Consider the following 24,424-nt stretch of genomic DNA (forward strand, 5'->3'; position numbering starts at 1 on the left):
TCAATATATATATATGTGTGTGTGTGTGTGTATTGTAAAATAAGTATATATATCCTTATGAGATACATACATATATATATATATATGAATGTGAAATAAAATGTTGTATTAAGAAACGAAATTTGTTAATATCAGATATATTGAAAAGAAAACGATAAAAATGTCTGAACAAAGTAACAATAACGAGAATGCACGAAAAGAAGAAAAGATAAGAAAAGGAAAGGGGAAAGAACCCGTAAATAAACAAGATGACCCAATCCCCGAAAAATATATGAGTCAAATACAAAAGATGATTAAGGATGCGGTTAGAGAAGAGTCTATGGCTAGGTCCCAATCGAAAAACTCAAAACATTCTCATTCCATTAATACTTCCCGAAAATCCGTGAAATCCCGTCCGAAACCGTCTCATATCAAAGAGAGTGCTCATGAATCGAATGCTGATGGCGGAATCCGCCAAGAATTAAAGAAACTCAAGATTGGAGGGTGTTCATTTAAAGATTTCAAGTATTATGGACCGAGGGAGTTCCATGGTGATAAAGGAGCCATCACAACCGTGAGGCGGCTTGAGGAAATAGAGACAATTGTTATAACAAGCAAGTGTTCTGATGAGGAGAAGATTCAATATTCTGCCCTGATGTTCAAAGGAGAAGAGCTCGAGTGGTGGAATACGATGATTATGAGCAAAGGGAGAGAGGTGATGTACAATCTAAGTTAGGATGAGTTCAAAGCAATGTTGATGGCAAAGTTTTGTCCCATGCATGAAACCGACCAAATCCGAACTAAATTTCTCAATCATAAGGTCGTGGGGACGAATCTTCGTGAATACAACACCAAGTTTCACGAGTATTGTCATTTGGTTCCCCAGCTGGTCAATCCTGAATCCAGCAAAGTTACCCGATACATTTGGGGACTGCCGCGAGAAATCCGCGTATTTATGTGAACAACATCGTTGCTTTGCATGGAGTACCGCTATCTATAATCTCTGATCGAGACAATCGTTTCGCATCTCATTTTTGGAAAATCTTCCAACAAGACTTAGGCACAAAACTTAACCTTAGCACCGCCTATCATCCACAAACTGATGGGCAAAGCGAAAGGACAATTCAAACGTTGGAAGACATGCTTCGGGCTTGTGTGATTGACTTAGGTGGAAGTTGGGATGACCACTTACCCCTAATGGAATTCTCATATAGCAATAGCTATCACACAAGTATTCAAGCCACACCATTTGAGGCGTTATATGGTCATAAACGTAGAACGCCCGTGTGTTGGTCTGAAACCAGAGACAATCAATTATCTGGACCCGAGATAGTCCAAGAAACCACCGACAAAATCCTTCAAATTCGAGAACAACTTAAGACGGCACGTGATCGCCAAAAGAGTTACGCCGATGTCCGTCGTAAGCCGTTGGAGTTTAAAGTTGGTGACAAAGTATTACTGAAAGTTTCTCCTTGGAGAGGCGTTATTCGCTTCGGTAATAAAGGAAACTAAGTCCTCGATTCGTTGGACCCTTCGAGGTACTCGAACGAATTGGTACTGTTGCATACCGTTTGCGACTGCCCGAGGAAATGCAAAGGATACACGATGTATTCCATATTTCGAATCTGCGTAAATGTTTAACCGATGAATTATTAGCTATGTTATTAAAAGACGTTGAAATAAATGAAAACATAAAATTCGTAGAACGTCCAATTCAAATAGAAGATTCGAAAACAAAGAAATTTAAAAGACGAACATTAAAAATTGTGAAAGTCAAATGGGACTCACGAAGAGGGCCCGAGTATACATGGGAACTCAAATTAGAAATGAGAAAGAAATACCCCCACTTTTTCTTGTAAAGCAATCTCGAGGACGAGATTTATTTCAAGGTGGGGAGGATGTAACATCGAGAAAGTTTAGAGTTCAAATTGTAAACTTTCTAAAGTCTAAGGACCAAGTTTGTCAAAGATCCAAACCAAAGGGTTTAAAATGAAAATTTTGCTTTCTTGTCCTATCGCGATACGCGATGGGACAAAAGGACAAGCCCATAGCGTATCGCGAAGGGCTTGGTCAAAAGCTTCTGGAAGGGTCAACAGCGATACACGATCGCTGGTTGAACCAACGTCATCGCGTATCGCGATGACAGGGTCTGACACCGTGTGACACGTGTGCCACGTGGCAGACGGTGACACAGTGTGTCGCCACGTTTCACCACGTGGCAACACATCCGCCACGTGTCGCCACGTGGCACAACGCCTGCCACGTGTCGTCACGTGGCAGGTCTACGTGGTGACGTAGATGGCCTACGTCGCGATACGCGACGGGCTTTGCTAGGAGGCCATCGCGTATCGCGATGGGCTCCAATTTTTGCCTATAAATAGAAGGTTCCGGGAATGATCCTCTCACACCTCAAAACTCACACATAATTCTCTCTCTAGCTTCTCTCTAAGATATATAAACCATATACTCGATCCACCTCGATAAACGTGCCCGATTTCCTCGATCTATGTGTTCGTTCCACGAAGTTTGTGCCACCCTCCACCGCATATCAACCAAGAAAGCATTTGTTATATCATGGCGATGGGTCCCGAAAGGTGTAACGACGAGTGTTAAAGCCTGGTATCTATTCGTTTGGCGTGTTGAAAGAAAGGTGACGAGAAGGGAAACTCGATCAAGAAGGCAAAGAAGGTATAGCGGCGTTGGAGTGTTGCTCGAGTTGTTAGGGTTTCCAAACGCCAACAACGTAGGCGTAACGCCAATGAATAAAATAATAAAATATTATATAAGGCTTAAACCTTAAGTCGAGGTTATACTCGATACCTCGATAAAAGAAAAAAAACATAACAAAGAAAGAATAAAGAATGTAATTAAGATTATTGTTAAATATATATATATATATATATGTGTGTGTGTGTGTGTGTGTGTGTGTGTAAGTATATATATTCTTTATTATGAAAATATTATTTAAGCAATAAATAAATATTCTTAAATAATAAGAAAAAGAATACGTTTCTTAAAGAAGAAGAAACGTCGGGTTTTACAAATAAACTGAAGATTTATAAATTACTTTTTAACTAAAGGTTTTAAAGAAAAAGAGATTTTAAACTAAAGGTTCATCGAGGTAAAGTTTATAAAATAAGACCAAAGGTCTTAAGCCGGATTGTACATCCGACTAACAATTGGTTATACTCGTACTATAGGTGTGAGATAGCAACAGGAAAGACCCTCGAACGGTGCTGAAGCCGATCCAAATTTAAAAAGGTGAATACGCCTCAATGATTTACAACTTGTTTTCAAACGAGTCAACGTGTTAAATGAAAAACTTTTACATGAGACTAAGTGTCTCTAAAATATTTATAAACAATGGTATAAATACTGGCCTTAGGCTATCTTGTACATTTGTCTGGATTCTTTCATATGTGGTGGGCACACCACACTTGGTCACAATTACGCTTGCCTGCGGGGAGTATAACCTTGTGTACTCATATAGGCACTCAACTAGTCGAACGCTGCGGTGTTTCGCTGGGGGAACCGAGTATAGAGACTTGAGTTTATAAATTTTATTGTTTTAACTTGATTATTCCTAAGTAACGTTGGGCCGGGACCTACGTAGTCCCGAGAGGTGATTAAGTAATGAAAATATTTTTAGCGTCAGCATATTCACCAGCATTCGTTGCTGACGTATTTTCTTACATTTTGCAGGTGGCCAAAGTTAGCTCTTGGGGAGACGAAATGCTATGAATATCTGATGGCTCGGATTTGTTTTTTATAAACTTAAAATTCTCAAATGGTGGTTTGTAATTATAAAATAAGTAATCTTTTAAACACTAAACGGGAAACTTTTATATCCCGTCTTTTGTATGTAAATATTTATATGTTAAATCACGTTTATAAGTCTTCCGCTAATTGAACGTAACTCTGATTTATTTACAAATGTGGTACCAACATAGGTGTCACACGCCTAGGCCGTGCTCTGGGGTGTGACAATTTCAAAGAAGTTCAACTTTCTCCTTCTCTCTAAAACGAAATCATCATATGACAAGGCCGCTGTAATATCAACGGTGTGTACAACTTCATTTGACAATGAAGACAGTGTTGCTTTTACAACTTCCTCGGGCCTCAACTTTCCATACACTATAAAAGCTCTACAACATAGCATGTAGATATGAAATTTGTTTTATTTTATTATATACTTTTTTAGTAAAGAAAGGATGTTCCAAAGTTACCTGGAATGAATCAAGAAAGAAGATGGAACCATGATTACTGGTTATATCCAACCAAGCATGGAGCTGCAGCAAAGATTAACCAAATGAAAACAAAATTTTGGGTATAAAGTACAATGGCTAGGTCCATATGTTTTCCTTTATTTTGTTCTTATAAAGAAGCATTTTGCCACTTTGAACATTTTATTACAGTCAGATATATTAATAAACTAATCATCATCATCATCATCATCATCATCATCATCATCGTACTCAGTATATCCCACCAATAGCAAAGCTATGGTAGGGTCTGAGGAGGGTAAGATGTAGGCAGCCTTACCTCTACCCCATAGGGATAGAGAGGCTGTTTCCGGTGAGACCCCCGGCTCGATAGTAGTTTTGCATCAAGCCTTGGACATAAGGCACATAGCACTCAATCATCGGGACACCGGCTGATCGGTGCATGTACCCTTATCTTTCAGCTATCAACGCCACTACATGATACCTGATTAACCTTCCGTCACTTTTAACGTTATTTTCACGAGATTAGTAAAACAACGTCAAAATTAGTGCAATTTCACTTTTGCCCACCCGAGGGTTCACACATATATACATCATATGTGTGCACCGCAAGCAGGGCTATATAAACTAAGTGAAAACCAAACATTACAATTTTCGAGACTGTGTAAATACAATGGATAATATGCGTAACATAAACACTCTAAATCGAACTAATATCATTTTTTAGAAAATCAGACCAAATCAATTCAACCAGTCTCCTATATAGTTTAGAACTTGTTATTACAAAGCATAACCTTTTATTTCACATCAAAACACCAATGGTTGTTTCTTAGATTACTAATTTCATGTGTTGTAGCATTCGCACAGAAAATATGTTATTTGCAAAAGCTTCATAAGGTACAAAAGGATCCTGCTCTATTTTTTCAATGCATATTTGTTATTTGAATGCATCTTGGAAAGCATAGAGATATTGTTACTACAACTAACAACATTAAATCTAATTTGTGAACTTCTAGCAACTAAATTGATGTGTTAATTAGGCAAAATAAAATACCTAATTGCGAGAAGTGTTCCTTGTGTTCTCAATTCATAAACCAACTACAGAGATATCTCTCTTTTGTAGAGTTGTTAGCAAGCATTTGAACGACATAAAAGTCAATTAAGGTTTAAAGTTTACTTTAGCCGCAGAGATCTATCGGGAACATGACATACACCTCCCGATCTAAGCCAAAAATATATCGTTATTGTCCTAGGGTTGTTCGCGAAGCAGCCGCATCTGAGCCGAATATCCTTCTTTGCTGTCACCGGTGCATTTGTTTCATGGTCGCCGGATATATATGCGCGGCGGTGAATGGTCGGAAACCTGCTTAAAAAGAAGTGAGAGAGAGAGAGAATACGTGAGATGCGAATGGAAGAGAAGAATGAAATAGTGAGAACCAAAACTGAATTTCAAAAGACACTTCAAAATTCAAAAGTCAAGATGAGCCAAATGTTCCCTGCTACTTCTTTTTTCATCATGCGTTTTAAAGCATTGTATTATGCATTAAAATTTGAATCTCTTAAAATTTTCAACATTTCAACACTCTCACTTATATGTATTATATATAGTAATATATATATATATATATATATATATATATATATATATACTAGTAGAGAACCGCGCGATGCTGCGGCGGCGACAGCTTGTAATGCTATACTCACTTGTTAGTTTATCAATTATCTCGTGATATACTGTATAGTACTTCTACTTGTTTTCTTATTCATTTTTGTTTGCTTTAGAGCAGACTAATTTCTTATGAAATCTCCACTTGGAAGCAAAGCACAAAATATTGGTTGATATAAAGGGCGATGCATTACTTTTATATCTGAAAACATGTCTCACTATTAATGTAAGTGAAGCGCAAACCAATACTAACTGAATTATGTTTTCTTTGTTTTAAAAAAACCAACTTTACCAAAGTGTAAATAAGTTGAACAACTCCGGACAAAACCGGAAACTGAAGCATGATTTACATGTAACATATGATATAAACTAAACCAAACATCATATTATATTATAATATAATGTAACATGTATAAAGTTATAAAAAGTTTTATGCATAAGATAGAACAATTAAATTATAAAGGAACAAGTTTATTTACTCCTAAATCAAGCTCGAGTTGTTGAAAACAAATCAAATTTTAGCTTTTTTAAGTTGAAGAGAAAAGGAGCGAAACTCTTTCAAGTGAAACACACAACGCTCAACTTTAATCATGCAAAGCTCCAGTTCACATTCCAGTATACTTTACAATAAGCAAAATATCATTTCTCATTTCCAACATACTCCAAATAAAGTCTGCTTCTTTTCCATTTGGGGCTGGCACGGGATCAAAGCTTACATCTGTAACATCTATGTGTTGGATCAATGCTACAACGATTGAATCGCATCCTCAAGTTTTCAAAAACTGCCAACGTTTAACGTTTAAGATTTTAGGTATATCGATTATCTAAAGACAAATATTTAACAAGAAAGTAGTGGGTCAAGATTTGCTTACTTTATCATGTAAACAAGAATAAGACTCGAGTTAACCATCAGCACCGCAATAGAAATTAATCATATCAATAGATGCCATGTGCTCCAATGCTTCCTAGAGCAAAGTAAAACTTGATAAATCTACTTTAAACCTCCTAAATTATTATAAACTAGATTTTTACCCGGCGCGTTGGTTATTAAATCTCGGGCGGTGGTAAAACCCAAGTGTTGACAGTTCTGAGCGTTGAGATAGTAAGTCGACGCGAATTCGGTCGGTTTCAGTAACCTGTGTTATTGTACCGAAATTAAAACCAAATATATAAACAAAAAACTATAAAAGTTGAAATGGACCAATATGGTGGCGTCAGCCGATAAAACTCGAACGTTGGTAAAAGCCGATCGCTGTCGATCTTGAAACTTAAACAAAAAATTGACATTAGCTCGGTTTTCATTACGTTCGTTACGTTGACTGAACTTGCGCCGGGCAGGTTATTAAAACTCGGAGTACGGTGGTAAATCCAAGTGTTGTCGGTCCCAAACATTGAGCGGTAAGTCGACACGAATTTGGTCGGTTTTGGCAACGTGTGTTATTGTACCGGAATTAAAGCCAAATATAAAACAAAAAAGTATAAAAGTTGAGGTGGACAAATAGGGTGACGTTAGTTGATAAAACATGAGCGTTGTTAAAAGTCTATTGTTGTTAATCCCAAACACAAAAAAATGATGTTCGCTCGGTTTTCGTTACATTCGTTTCGATGACTGAACTAAAAATACAAAAACAAACTTTACGGACCAGTTCGGTGCCGCCAAGTGGCCAATAAAACACTAGCGGCACCAAACTTTCTATTTATTATATATAATAATAATATAAAAAACTTTAAATATCATAGATTGACTTATTGTATTTGTGTCTCCACATAGTTACCAACACTTCAAGGAATTTAGATAATTATCTATTAACCTATAATTTATTATTACACCTAACGGAAAAAATCACGTTAAGAAACACATTAAACCATTTTAGGTTCGCGATTTTACGTAAGTAATCATCTATAAACCTCTTAATGCTAGTCAAAAGGTAATAGAAACATTAATATAAGATAAGACATTCAAGCAACTCCAGGGTGCACAGCTTACTAGTTACCTTACTAATCTAGCAAGTTAACAAACTAACAAAATCTCATGAATCAGCTTGCTGTGCATCACTTTATTTGCCAGCAACTTGTATTTACAAAATGTAAATTATATACGTGATCCATAATTCAGAAAATATGGACATAGTGCTTAAATATCAGGTACATGTTTAAAACTTTTGTAAGTCTCGAATCTGGATCACTACAACTATGATATCAACCCGAACAAGATGTTAGTGTGGAATCCTAACACAGTGGTGATTAAAGGACAATGATACGAAATAATATAAATATGATGAACACGATGTAATAAACACAATAATACTCCAAATGCACACAATTATATTATTGAATCGTCTGGTACATGATATACACAAATCGGTATTGCTCTCTAGAATAATGGTGGCTCTCAAAGTGTTCAACCCCTAATCCCTATACAATAAGATCTATTTATAGGGAAACCAAAACACTTGCCCAACCTTAGCCCAATGCTCACCGAGATCCATAAGGATCTCGGTTTACATTCACAACCCAATAAACATATAACTAAGTACAAACCATCAAATATGGACCCAACAATCTCCCCCCTTGGTTTGTATCTTCGTTCTTGTTTATTTCACTTCAGACTAGCCTAACCGAAATCCATAGGGATTTCGGTATTACACCAATGCAATTCATCAACTCGTCTTTGTTTATGTCACTTTAGTCTTGATCATGTCATGGCCTTTTGATATGCGACAGAATAACCAAATTATGGCCCAACAATCTCCCCTTAGACTGATGCTTTCAAAACCTTCAGAATCTTTACTTGAATATGATCAGCAACTTCAGCATCTGCATCCAATACTCTACCATCTCCCTCTTTTTGATAGCATCATCCAATTTGAATCTCAAATACTTCATATGCTTCCGTTGCAAGAAATCAGTCTTGAAAGAACAATCAACTTTGATAGAAAAATCAACCAAAATATTTTTGAAAACATTTAAATAAAACAAAATAAGACAGACATATTTTTTTAAAAATTTTTATTTTTCTAATTTTTATGATTTTCTTGAAAAGACTTGAAATGAGATCATACCAGCTAAACCAACTATAACACAGTAACCGACATCAAATTTCATGAGCTGAAGACAACAGCTAAAACAAACTTTAAACCGATTTTTTAACCCATTTGTTTCGACAAGAGTAATCAAGAAGTAAAAATAAAATAAATGATTAAAATAAAACCAAAAATAACAAATAAGATAAATTTAATCACCCGGTCTTCTTGTAATTTTGGAAAAATTTGAGATCAAATTTCAGTTTTTGATAAAACTGCCGCCTTTATGAAAAGATCCGAACATGGAATCTTATTGTGTAAGGTAGTTTCACAAAGATTCATGTTTAGAGTTATTATGACATAAAGAAACAGGTAGATAGCAGGTATAACGACCTTAGCATGATTTTCATTGCATTAGTGATATGAATTATGTTCAGTTCGGCATAAAGCTTAGATGGACATCACTCATGAACCTGTGATGCCTCCTATTTCTTCTCAAAGCGTATTTGGCTTTTCCCAGATCACCCCAATTTGACTCCAACCCCCTAGTGTTTGATCAAAAGATTTTTATAGATAAACAAACAATAATTTAAGCTTTAAGGTTGAACGTTGGACTTACAAGCCAACCGGACTTACATGTCTTTCATTCGAGACATGATAGGACTTACTTTTATGCCCTCATTTCTGTAATTCTAGTTTGACCCTTTAAGCTTTTGAAATTCGAATTTTTATTATAATTATTATTATTATTTTTTGCTTCACAATAATCCCCTTTTTTATTTTATTATATATTTTTCTCCCTTTTTTTATAACTTGAGCAAAAACTTAGAAACATAATATTTTTGGTGATCCAGACACTAACAGGCTCGTGTATGACTGTGTAGTTGTTTTTCTGCCTATTATTCAGAGAATTTATATGGAGACATGCACATGTCTTCAAAATGACTCTCCACATTAAGTTCAGCAAATTTAGTTTATATCACTTCAAGTTTTACGCATCATGGAAAGCTACCATACAAATCAATGACTGTTCTAGAGCCTTTTAATCTTAATGACTTCACCCGTTAGGCACACAAAAACAATTTATCTATCACTTTCCAAATGTTGGATCAATTTTCATATGAAAATATTTTGAAGCTTCTAAAAAGCTGTTAACTGAATAATAATATCACTTCCCAGAAAGTTATAGAAGACACACATGTTAAGAACTCAGTCACCCCGGTCACTCTTCAGTTTTCAAGTAAATGGTTATCCCGTATGACCACTAGTGGTTAACAAGACCAAACACATATGAGAATACGTGTCCCTCCAACTTGGAATTACCGACATAATTTTAAGAGAAAGAATTCAAAACACGAAAACACATCACAATCACCCCAGATGCTTTCAGTCTTTAGATAAATGGTTATCCTATGAATCTACAAGTAGATCGCCGGACCAAACATATACGAGTATATGTTCTTCAAAGTTGAGCAGCCGACATAATTTTAAGCGGGAGTGAAGTTTGAAAGACATAGATAAAAATTTTTTATTAAATGCACACACACTCTTTTTGAATTTTTTTAATTTTCTCCCCCTAAATTTGTGCAAAAACTTTTATGTACAAATTTAACCTCAAAAAGACTCAATCGTCGAAACGTAGTATTTAATAAAACCTTTTATGAAGAAGTGTGATAGTTAGACAACTGATGTACTATCATTTCTCATGTACATTCAAGTCATTTTCTCAATTTTGGGAAACAAAATACACTATACATGAAAAATTATACGTGAACATATTTTTGGATTTTTTTTTTAAAAAAAAATAAAATTTTAAAATCTTTTTGATTGATCAGTCTTTTATACCAAAGTGATACGATTAACTTTTATCTTCAAGACATCATCTTTCCATTTGTGAGAATCTCCCCTAGGAATAAACTTGTTTTGAGATTCTGCATTCTTGCGAGTTGAATGTATGGAACAAATCTTTTAATATGCAATGTATTCCCTGATTTGTTCCTACACACTTAGAGAGCATATTAAAAACGTTCTATCACCCTAAAATCCCGTCCATGCAACAAATAATCCATTTTATGGTTTAAAGATTTAAAAATAATGAATATTTGCCCTGTCATGTGCCTGGAACAACTCATTTAATAAATAATGAATTTGTGGTTGTTCCTTCATGCATAGCGGGATTAGTTGGACATAGGAACCCAAGTCATAAACATATGTGACCTCTTGCCAACTCATATCGTTCCCATCTTTAACAGAATCATGTGTTAATACAGATTCTATTTGCTGAGTTTTAAGTTTCCAAATCTGTCTTGGTTTAGTGAAATTTGAAAGAACAGACTTTGGAGTGTAGCAATCCGAATTCGAGCGAATTCTTAGAACTCTCAACACTCTTTGATTTCTGAAAATTTATTCTTCTTTTAACAGTTTCTAAATCATTTGAGTGTAAACCTGTCATATTAACTTTGAATCCTTGAGTATTTGTGACCCGTTGTAATGATACACGTGGTTTTCTAAAATAAGCATTTTGTTTAACCACTGGATTCGGTTGAAACTTGTTACCTTTCACTTGAGAAGCTTGTCTATTAACAATACGGTAGTGACACTCCTATGCCAAATGCCCGCCGTTCCCGCAGACGAAACACACCTTCATCCTTCTTCTAATGTCAACGGAATCACTTGCTTCATGTTGGAATTCCTTCCTAGAAAAGGTTTTTCCATTCTTCTTACCCCTTGGCACAGCCTTCTGATTTTGCTTGTAATAGGGAACATATAGACGATGAACATAATTTCTGGCTATATGTCCTGGCGTGCCACAGTGGTAACATGTTTGCCTTTTGATATAAAAGCACCCAATGATTTATCAACACATGGACATCCGGAGGATCTATGAGGACGAGACTGTCCTTGTTGTGCTGATTTCTTATGTGCCTTCCCTTTGTTGCCACAACTCTGTGTATTATTATTAGTACAATTTTGTGTCGTGGTGTCATCTGAGTTTGATGGCACATTAGACTAAGATTCATTTTCACTAGCCTGAACCCCTTTACTATCAGAAAAAACATCGTTTACTATATCTGCACATGAAGTAGAAGCATCAAAATTGTTCACACATTTAAAAGCAGGCTTGATTTCCTCTAGGGATCCTGATCCAACAGTTTCAGATTGAACCTGTTTACCATACTTCATGTCTTTTATCTTTTCCTCCTGTTCTTTGGTAACAGGGGTAGGGACATAATTGCGGTTGTAGGGTGGGGGAACTTGACTGAATCCTATTCCCTCGCCTTAATTCTCTTTCCACCACAATTGATTTTCAATCATTGAGTTGACAAGTTTACTGGAGCCATCGAATTTTTTAAAATCTAGTTCAGCCCTTTCAAATTTACTAGTTAGATTAAAAATTCTAACTTGGAGGCTTCCAGTTTAGCAGTCAATTCAACGATTTCCTGTTTGGTATCAAGATGATGACAAGACTTTACACTAAAATCAGACTTAAGCTTAGAAATGTCCTTCTTATGAGCTTCTATTTTATCTAGAAAACCTTTTTCATTTTTCTTAAGTTTAAAGTTTTCAGATTTTATTCTTTCCATGTCTCTAATTAGGCTATCGTTATGAATATTAAACATTTCTATTTTTTCACCACAATTTAAAGAACATGGTCGAAAACTTATCTTAGATGAACTTGGAGAATACATTGAGTAATTAAAGGAATTAATCTGATTTCCCCGCAAAAAATTTTCGAAAAAATATGATCGCCAAAATTCTCCAAAATTCTCAAGAAAGATGTACCACTCAAAAGCAACGTTTAGGAAAAATTTTGTTCAAGACAAATTTTTTTGATTTTCCCGCCAAAAATGCACCGAAGATCACCCCGAAAAAATTGTTTTCGCCAAAATTTTCAAGAATGGATTTTTACTTGTAAGGAGTATTCTGGAAAAATTTCGTTCAAGAAAAATTTTCCCGCCAAAATACTTTTTTTTTTACTCCTTGACCTAGAACTACTTTGGCCGAGAACTCCTTTGACCGAAAACTCAAGATGTTGACCGAGAACTAGTGTTGACCGAGAACTCCGTTTGGCCGAGAACAAATTTCACAAAGAGTTGACCGAAAACTATTGCTGATCGAGAACTGGTCTTGACCGAGATCTTTGATAGACCAACAGAGAACCAAACATGACCAAAGTCTTTGACCGAGAACTGCGAGTTTGACCGAGAACCAATAATATTGGCCGAGAACAACCTTTTTCAACCGAAAACAAACAAACTGTGGCCAAAAACACTGAATATTCTTGGTTAATGATCGAGAACCAATAATTTGAGCCGAGATCTGATTTGATTGAATAATATTGTAACCAAATGAATCCCGTAAATCAAGGGATTAAAATTTTGTTTCCAAGTTAACCAAATCTCCACCAAAAATTGCTGTTTTTCTTCTTCTCCGATCAGAAACCCGCCGGTAATTAACAACACCACTAAAACCTCGAAATCTTGAATTTGTTAATATCACAACCGAGCCTAGAATAGGTCAATAAGCTCTTATACCAATTGTATGTCCCGAATCTGGATCACTACAACTATGATATCAATCAGAACATGATGTTAGTGCGAAATCCTAACACAGTGGTGATTCAAGAACAATGATACGAAATAATTTAAATATGATGAACACGATGTAATAAACACGATAATACTCCAAATGCACACGATTATATTATTGAATCGTCTGGTACATGAGATACACAAATCGATATTTCTCTCTAGAATAATGGTGGCTCTCAAAGTGTTCAACCCCTAAACCCTATACAATAAGATCTATTTATAGGGAAACCAAAACACTAGCCCAACCTTAGCCCAAAGCCCACCGAGATCCATAAGGATCTCGGTTTACATTCATAGCCCAATACGAAACCCAATAAACATATAACTAAGTACAAACCACCAAATATGGACCCAACAATCTCCCCCTTGGTTTGTAGCTTCGTTCTTGTTTATTTCACTTCAGACTAGCCTAACCGAAATCCATAGGGATTTCGGTATTACACCAAGGCAATTTTTCAACTCGTTTTTGTTTATGTCACTTTAGTCTTGATCATGTTATGGCCTTTTGATATGCGTCAGTCTAACTAAATTATGGCCCAACAACTTTCCCAATAACTGAATACAGATATGCACAGCTAATTTTGTTAAATATGTCCAAATTTCAAATAAAAGAATGAAATGACGGCACATGATTGTATTCACATAGACATGAAGAAATATATTAACATCGTACTACGAGCATCTAAATTTAGCATTATAAAACTACAAATGAAACATAATTATAAAAGTTACAAAAGATTCATGAAAAAAAAGATTTTCTTACTTATATTATTGGACTTAATTTTTCATAGTTTGCCATTGAAATAGTCATATGCAGTAGAAGAACTGGTTTTTCCCAAATTGACTTGAAATGAGATTGATATCGCAATTATCATACAGATGAAGACTGTACAATCCAATCTTCTCTGCTACAAATTGTACAAAACATTTCAAGTCCAAACACAAATCGAATCAATCTCTAATGCTTATAATTAACCTAGATACAATTTCGTCCAAAACGTACCAAGAAAGCCCACTGCATGTTTGTAGTTACTGAACTGCCCGGTAGCTTTTCCCATGGAGAAGTAATTTTCTTAACAAACGGACATGAAAAAGTAATTCCATTCATTTATGTGTTCGTTCGTGTGTTCGGGTATAAGTTCAGCACATGAACACGTTCATTTACTTAACGAAGAAACAAGAAATATGTTCGTTAGAGTGTCTGTACCCGTTGATTTAATCAGTTAAAGTAAAATGAACGTCAAAAATAAGTCTCGTTAGATAAAATTATGAACTTAGCTGAGTTGCGAACTTAGCTAAAAATTATTAGATACCCTAAAAAAAACCTGACAAATGACAATCCTATTAGGAACCAAGTACCAATCTCAATCCACAGATTTATTAATTAACCCAAACACGTAGTAGATATAATACTAAAATGTAGTCATAATACAACTAAACTGCAAAATAAATTACATTCTAAAATGGTATCAAATTACAGTCTAAATGCCAGTAAAAAGCGTAATAAACTCAGCAAATACAATGCTAAACTATTACAAGAATGCACGCCATATTGCAGAAAAAAGGCAGCATAAGGCATACTAAATTTGTAGCAAAATGTAGAAAAATGTAGCAAAAGGCACACTAAAAGTGCTGCAAAAAATGCACACTAGAATGCAGCAAAGTGCAAGCCAAAATTGCATTCTAAATGTAGCGAAAATGCACACCAAAAACCGTCAATTTCGTAAATACTCTGCAATATCCGTTATATGTTATGCTATAAGTTTTGTGTTACAACTTCCAACTACAACACTTTTTTTACAAAATTCAACTCGGAAATGTTGTATCCAATTCTACACTATACAAACTTTTGACAAAAACCAATATTGAAGCTAAACAAAATAGTAGCATTTGACTTAAATGAATTGCTGACACTAACTTGACCCGTAATTAAAAAAAAATCATAAAATTCCAAATATGCCCCTGAATTTGTTATGTCATGCAAATTTTGTATTTCTAAAATATGTTTGACTTTAAATTTGTTAAATGACAAACTAATCAAAACCAAATCAATTTATTCATCCACTTTGTGTTCACGTATTTCAATGTTGTTCTGTATCTCCGCACATATTTCTCAGCAAAGTGTTTATCTTTTAGTCATATTTGAACTGTTTTTTGTTTAGTAACTATAAATAAAGTTGAACTTACATTGTTACATCAATTGAAAGCAATAAAAGATAATGAGCATGATGACCAGTTTGGCTTTGACCTGTCAAATTGTGCAAACCATTTCAATTTCAGCAGGATGGATAATATATTTAAAAATTTGTTTTATTATGTGCGATTTTTTAGCGGGTGCTTTTTTTCGCTTGAGGCCTGGGCGCTATGCGCATCAGACCGCACCTTCATCGCTTTATAGCGCTTCTCGCATTTGATAACTATGTAACAGACTAATATTTGATAATGATCATAGTCCATAGATATCATATATGTAGGTTGATTATGAGTACAAGTTTGATGAGTTTATAAATAAAGAACACGTGATAGTTGTGCAATAATAACATCATTGAAATACACAATCTTGCTTCACAATTTCGTGTACCTTTTTACTCACAATCTTCCAGTTTAGTCTGCTATTTATATATTAAATATATACTTAAATAATATATATTAATAATGTATACAATTATTATAAAATTAAATAAATAAAAATTATTATATTATATACAAGAACAAAAAAAATATAATAAAATGTATATAATTAATTAATAAACAATAAATGACTGAATCATTTAGGTAGCTAAAACGAAAAACCTGGAACCAAGCCGTTTAGGTAACTAAAACAAGAACCAAGACTTTTATGGCTTGGAAGGTTCCATAAGTCAAGATTTAGCTCAGCTCGTTAATATATAATATATAATACTTACAAAGAAGGTGAGTTTTAATTGTTAACTTATTGGTCGACTCGAGCAAAAATTGAGACAGGCTGACTGATTAATTTCTGAAATGCGCCCTAACTGAACCACAAACATGTCAAAATCATTGATAGAATCAATTAATAGATAGTTTCAACTTTGACATAATGCCATAATGAAAAAAAAACTAAAATTACTTAATTGCCTGAAGAAGACGTACAATGGTCATGGTGTCACACCCCGACCAAAGGCGGAACATGTCGGGGCGTAACGTATTGATTGGACAGTATCTCAAAAGACACTAATTAAAGTGATAATAATTATTTAATCCATTAATATCAAAACAAGTACACAATTATAATAATCAAAACAATTACATCATATTTATGGTTTGGATAAATATCCTAAGGTAAAAAAAAAACTAATATCTTCAATCTTGATCAATGTATTACTTGTACCTCTAGTATGTATAAAAATAGAGATTGTCAACACGAATACTGGTGAGAATACATAAGTCTTAGTTGAGATACATATATAGGTAAAAACCACAATTCATATGTTAATGTTGAGCATCACAATTCATACAAAAATGTAAACAACTAAATAGATATGTACCCGTTCCTGTTAATACGAAATCAAAGTACTTGGATAAGTGTATGATCATACTAGATGAGGATAGATGAGGATGAGATACCAACCATCAAACATAAAATAAACACTTAAACACATAGAGCATAGTCATAGATATTGCAATCATCACACATAAACATATAACGAACTGTGTTTGAAATAGATGTAGAAATAAAACAATAAAAAAATTGAATAAGGTAAACATGCTACCCCCAAATATAAAAGATGGAAAAAGGGGTATGTAAAATCACCTTACAAATTGAGAAATAACTTGGAATAATAAGCGAAGATGCGTTTAAAGGAACCGAAGCGGTCGAACCTCACAAACTATATATAAAAGAAAGAAAGTACAAATGTAAATGCTAACTAGCGGGATTATAGAAATAAATTGATTTAGTTTTATGTTAGAGATTAGGAATTATTTTAGTATATTCTAGGATATTTTAGTATTTAACTTTAACGAAAATTCCATGGTTTATTATTACATATTATTTTTATTACGCGATTAATACTAAGTGTGAATATTATAACGTTTACCGAATTTCGGTGTTAACGGTATATTTTATTTTTGGAAGAAACAACTATGTTAACGAATTATAAAGTTTACGATGAAAATATATATTTAATTTAAGGGTTTTAAAAGGTGTTGTCGGGCTTTGGAAGATTGTTTTTGAATGAAAAGGCTAAAAATAATTTATAACAATTTTTATTTGTCTTAAAAATAATTTACTTGAGTTATAATTATTTATACGAATATATATATATATATATATATATATATATATAGTTTATTATACTATTAAAATGGTTTTAAAAAAAAAACTAAGAAAGACATGCAGTGTACCCGGGTTCGAACCCGGGTCTCCTTGACCACAACAAATAGTCTTAGCCACTTGATCAATTCATTTGTTTGTTAAATTATTAGAAAAAGATATATATATATATATATATATATATAATTATCATATTCCTCTTCTTCCCCAAAACCCGAGATTTTTAATTTGGTTAATCCGTTCAATGTTTGATCAAAATAGTTTAGTGGTTTTGATTTGTGGCTTAACACGATTCAAATGGATATAAAGTTTACCTGGAATGGTTACGGATTGATGGTTAACGATGGTGAGGCCGGAGACTAACTTGAATGATCGAATATGGGATTTTAGAGTGTGTTAGAGAAAAGATTGAAGGTTGGTGCAAGTTTAGCAGTCGATTAGGATCCTATTTATAATAGTAATTGGAGCGTATTAGTGTTAAATCATGTTAAATGAGATTGGAGAAAAATCCGGCGAGTTACCCGGATTATAATCCGTTATTTTAGTGATTGTTATATGTTAATTACGTTGATTATCGACCTATGTTAGCGGAGAAACGCGTTGGTATAAATTAATTGGTCAAAGAACGAGTTTAGCGGTTTAAACAAAGGTCGCCGGAATTCTTCGCGCTGCCGCCGGCGTGGCCGCCGGAAAAACGTGAATAAAGGAACGTGGGATGGGCTGGGTAGTTAATATTATTATTATACTATAATTTAAATAAAATTTACACTTTCAGCCCCTGAACTTTCAATATCTTTATAATTTGTTTTTAATTTATAATTACAACTTGAACCTTGAACTTTTGTATGTTATAAAAATGATATAAAAGTTTATAAACTTAGATATTTTTCGTATTATACCCGGATAGTTCTGGTCTCGTTTAAGTACAACATTAATTTCCATGATTTTATTATTTAAACGAAACGAATAGCAGACGATTAATTTATAACTTGACGAAACTTGATATATATATACATATATATAAACCGAAAATTTAAAATGGGTTGGGTTTTCAGGTTTGAAAAGTAACGAATATTACACATGGCGTCCTGCAAGGTGAGAATTGAATTCAAAAATCAAAGATTAACTGTACATAGATGATAGATTCACAAATTGAACAAGCCAAAAACAATTTATAACAACCAATCGCATATTACTTCAAGAATCAATGTGACCCTTAATAGTATCCCTGGTGCAACAGAGATACACCATCAACACCGACACAAAGCCCATCTCACCGGAGTGTGACCTAAACCTATTTTGGCCAGAAAAATAACACACTTTTATGGATTGGGTCTTAATAGCTATTAATTTACTAAGAAAATCGAATCTAGGTACAAGATTTTGCCTAATTCGTCAAACCAGAACTATTGTGGTCGGTTTCATATGGCTACTACCATCACTGTCGATCTTCAAAGGTTCACCCGAACCGTCTCCATCCTCTATTCTTCAGATATCGCTCAACAAAACTGGAAAAAAAATGAGAAACGATGGAGGGGAGAGCGGTCTTCTAGCTGTAGAGAAACAATACTCGTGTTTGAAGCGGGTGTTTGAATTTTGAAATGGAGCATTAGGTTTTCAAGCCTGTGTTTGAAGCGGGAGTTTGAGGGGATGGAATTCAAGCTTTGTGGGTTGTACATCATGCTACAAGAGTTGTAAAGTTCTTATTTTTCAACAATTGAACATTCTGTTTCTTATATGTATTATATATAGTTAAGATATATGAAATTTCCCCTAAAATATATTGTATATATTAAGAAAAACTTGTATTTAAACTTATAGGTCAAATTATTCTACAAAGGGAAACAAAAATGAGAATGATGAAAATGATTTCTAGCCACACAAAAAAAAACCCTAAAAAATTGAAAAAAATTAATAACAAAATCGTAACTCAAAATTTAATAAAAAACGAAAAAAGTGAAAACACAAAAATATTTCCACTGTCTTTTTCGTACTAAAAAAACACAATGGTGAGTGAAAAAAGTCGTTGTCTTTTGTTTATCATTATGTTTTGGGTTTGTTTTCGTCATTGATTGTGTCTTTTTCCCTTGACATTGTGTCATTTTTTCTTTATATTGTGTTATATTACTCAACATTGTGCTATATTATGTTAGACATTGTGTTATATTTTGCGATCTATTGTGTTTTTTTAATTATAATTGTATCTTTTTTTCCTTTTCGTCATTTTGTCTTTGATCTCGGCATTGTGTTATTTCGTCATTTTTTTATTTTTCTAATAAATTTTTTTTGGAACGGGAATGATAGCGGAAACATTTTTGTTTTTTAAATTTTTTTGTTTTTTATTTAGATTTTGAGTTATGATTTTTTTTTTTTGAATTTATTTTTTAGGGTTTATTGTGTGGTCACAAATCTTTCTCACACTTTCCATTTTTGTCTCCCTTTGTATTTTAACTTTACCCTAAACTTATTACACCTTCAAACTTATAACCAAAGTCTATAATCTACAACCCAATTTTCCCAAATTATAACCGGTCTATTTAAAATATATAATCTACTGAAGACCCGAATTCTTCGATCCAATTTTTTTTAACGATTTTGGGTGACGGCATGGCATGATGATATCCATTTGTTTCTCAGAATATATGTGATATATAGACTCCATCACCCTCTATATATACCCATTACCACTACTTCAAATACAAGCAATTTAATCTGCACATATCGATCCAAATCTGTCACAAAATAATGCCTGCCACACAACTGGTTGTTAAGCGCCTCACTGCAAATTTTCCTGCCAGCGTTTGGGGAGATCAGTTTCTTGTGTATAACCAGGTATTTGCCTTAACAATTTTTCTTGGTACCACAATTTTCATGCATGAACTTGTTTTTAAACTTATATAATTGATAAAAAAATATTAATTAATGCAAAACACCATTAAATTCTATGGGTACTCTGTACTCACCATTAAACACCGTTTTCTAGTCCTTTTTCTTTTGATTGATCAACGAATAAAGTCCAACTACATGGGGTAAGCAAATGACTAAACAACCTTATATGCCCGAAATCACAGACATAGGTAGCCCAAACCAGTCATGTTCTATTCTAGAGAAAACCCGTCGCCAAAGACCCACTACGATAAAACCTGGTTGGGATTTGATTTCACTTCCCTAGTAATGCTAGTTGAGCTAAAGAAGTCCTACTACTTATTTTTTAACTTCTCTTTTTTGTTTTTAAATTTTTCGATAAGCATACGTTATATATAAATTACATAAGTTAATCAAATACATGTTTAATAATATATCGTTAAGTTAATCGTCATTTAAAAGAAAATTAACTTACCCTTTTTTGACACCCCCACCCACCCTCCAACTTTTATTTATATGACCAATCATAACATAAACCTATCCTTACCTAAATCCTTCTGACCCAACAAGCACCCCAACCATCCACCCATGTTGCCCCCTCTAGTTTGTTAGTTTTGGATTTTTCCTTAAGGTTTGATGAATGACTTTTGGGCCTAATTAGTTTAGGATGAAATGTTCGTTTGACTTTCTTGTTCCCTAATCTGTAAACCCTGACAAGGTTATAAATACCCAATAATTGTAATCGTAATCATGGTATTATCTATACTCTCTAATAAAAGACTACAAGTTTTGTCACTTGTCACTTCTAAATTAAACCTCACCATTTTTAACAAATTTATAATACCAAAATAATAACTACCATTCTTAAAATTTATGCTTCAAAATTTGTTAATTTAATATTTAGTTTCTATTTTTTTTCAAACATTTGATATTCATAATTATCTTTTACTTTAAAATTTTTTTAAAGACTATTGTACAACAACTGTATTAATAGTGTTTAACATGTTTATTGTTTCTTGTATACAGATTATTTATTAAATATTGTATTTTCAAGAACTGCTCGTGTAATACACGGGCCTCAAACTAGTTGAGCAATAAAGAAAACCCTAGTTGTAGACCGTGTGACTGTAGGTCGCCTTGACCGAACCACATAAATCTCATGTTCTTGTTTACTCTTTCGTTGATGCGTGTGTGATTGCTTATTCCGTTGCGTACTTTCTCTAATCAATACCTAACAATTTCCGCAAGTGTGTTTACATTCTATGAATGTAAGTCGTATAGGGTCTCTTCAATTGAATTTAAAAGAAATCTAACAGTGGTTGTTTGTAAATGAAGCAAGAAAATCAAGCAGTTGTTGAAAAAGTAGTTGAAGACCTCCAAGAAGAAATAAGAGATGAAATATTGCGAACTTTGGATATTCCTACAGAGCATACAAATTTGTTAAAACTGCTCGATGCGATCCAACGCCTAGGAATCGAATCCTATTTTGAGGCAGAGGTTAATCAAGTCTTGCAAAACACTTCTATGATGCATATGGTGACAACTGGAATGGTGGTGCTCCTTTTCTTTGGTTTCGAATCATGCGACAACATGGATTATTTGTTTCAAGTGGTTAGTGTGCATTAACTAAGTTCATTCATCATGATTCATGATACAAAAGAAGCTAATGACTGTTTTGTATGAAATTAAACAGATATTCTTAACAGTTACAAGGGCAGAGATGGGACTTTTAAGGAGCCACTAGAAAATGATATTGAGGGTTTGCTTGAGTTGTTTGAGGCAACATATCTAGGGGTTCCTGGGGAAATCATGATAGATGATGCTCTTGCTTTCACAAGAGGTCGGCTTGAACACATTTTAAAAGATCCTTCATTGAAGAACACTACTGTCTCTAAACAAATAGAAGAAGCGCTAAAGCGACCTCTACATAAAAGGTTGCCAAGACTTGAGGCGCTGCGCTACATACCTTTTTACCAACAACAGGCTTCTCATAACGAGTCATTACTAAAACTTGCCATGTTGGGGTTTAATTTACTTCAATCACTCCATAAGATAGAGCTGAGCCAAATTTCCATGTATGCATATATAAAAAAATAAACACGGAATACATGTTTTAAGTTCCTTCACTCTCTAGATATAATTGTTATAGATCTGATATATATCTCATTTTCAGGTGGTGGAAACGCTATGATGTCCCGAATAATCTACCTTACGCAAGAAATAGATTAGTTGAATGCTACTTTTGGTCATTAAGTGTGTTCTTTGAGCCTCAGTATTCTCAATCTAGAATGTTCTTAGCTAAATTTATTTCAGTGGAAACACTTCTTGATGATACTTATGATGCTTATGGTACTTATGAAGAACTTGAGGTCTTCACCGAAGAAATTAAAAGGTATGTTGAACCAACAAGCATCTTGTCATCTACTGAAAACAAATACCATAATCAATGCTATCAAGTTCTAACTAGTATAACTTTCGTAGGTGGTCGGTTACATGCTTGGACAATCTACCAAAATACATGAAACCCCTATATGAAATGCTTCTCGAACTGTATGGAGATATGGAAAAAATCTTGACAAAGATGGGAAAAGCACATCATTTAAACTATAGTAGAAGCAGTAAGTTTCCAAATCACACCAGTTGCACAAGTTTCTTCTTTTTTTCTAAGCAAATGATGATAGCATATATGTTAATTCTGCGAAAGTATTTAACTAAATGAATTTTCTATTGAATTGGTAAATGCTTAAAAACACAATAGCTGAAAATAATAACTATATAAGCCTATATATAAGAATTCAAATATATTCAAAATAATTGACGGGATAGGTTTAGTCTTTAATATGCCCCCACAAAATGTAATATTGGCATCAGGAGATAAGTTCAATTTTGGATAATAGTGTTGATCGTTACTTGATATGTGAGTGGCCCAACCCGTGGTGAACATTTTCAGTACGTGAAAATAATTGCATATTTTTGTAATTTTTGAAAATGCAATATTGTAGTTTCTTACGGCTTTAGGTATGTTGTTTGCAGATGATCGAATACATTGAAAGCTACTTGAAAGAAGCGAAATGGGCAAAAGATGGGTACATACCATCAATGGAGGAGCATCAAGAAGTGACACTTGTTAGTAGCGGATATAAGAACACTTTAATAGCAAGTTTTTGTGCCATGGGTGTTGTAATCACAGATGACACATTCAAATGGGCTCTCACTATGCCTCCTATAGCGAAAGCTTGTTGTGTGCTTTGTAGGGTCATGGATGATATTGTCACTCACAAGTTACATCATGATTGTATCTTCAGCGCTACAAAATTGACTTTTAAGATGGGTTGATGGCCAACATCATTGCAATATTTTTGAAGACGGGTTGATACGGAACAATATTGGTGACGAATTTTAACAAGGGAATATTATCCTAGCCATAGTCGACCCATCAAGGTGGCGTGCTTTAGGCACCCACTTCTATAAGGTCCCTAAATTCTAAAAATAAGAAATTATACGAGGGTAATATACTATGGTTTTGAAATAGTTTAATGTAAAGATTTGTGGTTTATAGTTATAATACGCATATCAACTATCAAGGTGACATAGGTGTCACAGGATCGTAAATATAATTTTGTTAAGCGTTAAGCGAGTAATTCAGATTCTATTGCAACACAACCTAATTAACATCCATATTCACTAATGTTAAAACTTATGCTAATTCAGGAGGAGCAAGGAAGAACCCATGCTGCATCTGGAATTGAATGCTACATGAACGAATATGGTGTAACCGA

General features: G+C 34.0%; 1 protein-coding gene across 1 annotated transcript; it reads left to right on the top strand.

The window, feature by feature from the left end:
• The first annotated feature begins 289 nt into the window (after positions 1 to 289).
• On the top strand, positions 290 to 23,981 carry LOC143616965 (alpha-isocomene synthase-like). The gene is made up of 4 exons (XM_077089652.1): positions 290 to 593; positions 22,339 to 22,720; positions 22,819 to 23,014; positions 23,679 to 23,981. The coding sequence occupies exons 1-4, from the start codon at positions 290 to 292 to the stop codon at positions 23,979 to 23,981; spliced, it is 1,185 nt and encodes a 394-aa protein (XP_076945767.1).
• Positions 23,982 to 24,424: the final 443 nt, after the last annotated feature.

This window comes from Bidens hawaiensis, unplaced genomic scaffold (genome assembly GCF_021521415.1).
Source record: "Bidens hawaiensis isolate Kalapana, Puna unplaced genomic scaffold, B.hawaiensis_p1.1 tig00050704_1, whole genome shotgun sequence".
In the NCBI taxonomy this organism is placed as follows: Eukaryota; Viridiplantae; Streptophyta; class Magnoliopsida; order Asterales; family Asteraceae; genus Bidens; species Bidens hawaiensis.

What these genes read in the sequence shown, in the direction of transcription:
- LOC143616965 (XM_077089652.1), top strand. Translation starts at nt 290, where the DNA reads ATGATTAAGGATGCGGTTAGAGAAGAGTCTATGGCTAGGTCCCAATCG. An exon ending in AGAGACAATTGTTATAACAA is followed by an intron (nt 594 to 22,338) that starts GCAAGTGTTCTG and finishes GAAATTAAACAG; the next exon opens with ATATTCTTAACAGTTACAAG. An exon ending in GTACTTATGAAGAACTTGAG is followed by an intron (nt 23,015 to 23,678) that starts GTCTTCACCGAA and finishes TGTTGTTTGCAG; the next exon opens with ATGATCGAATACATTGAAAG.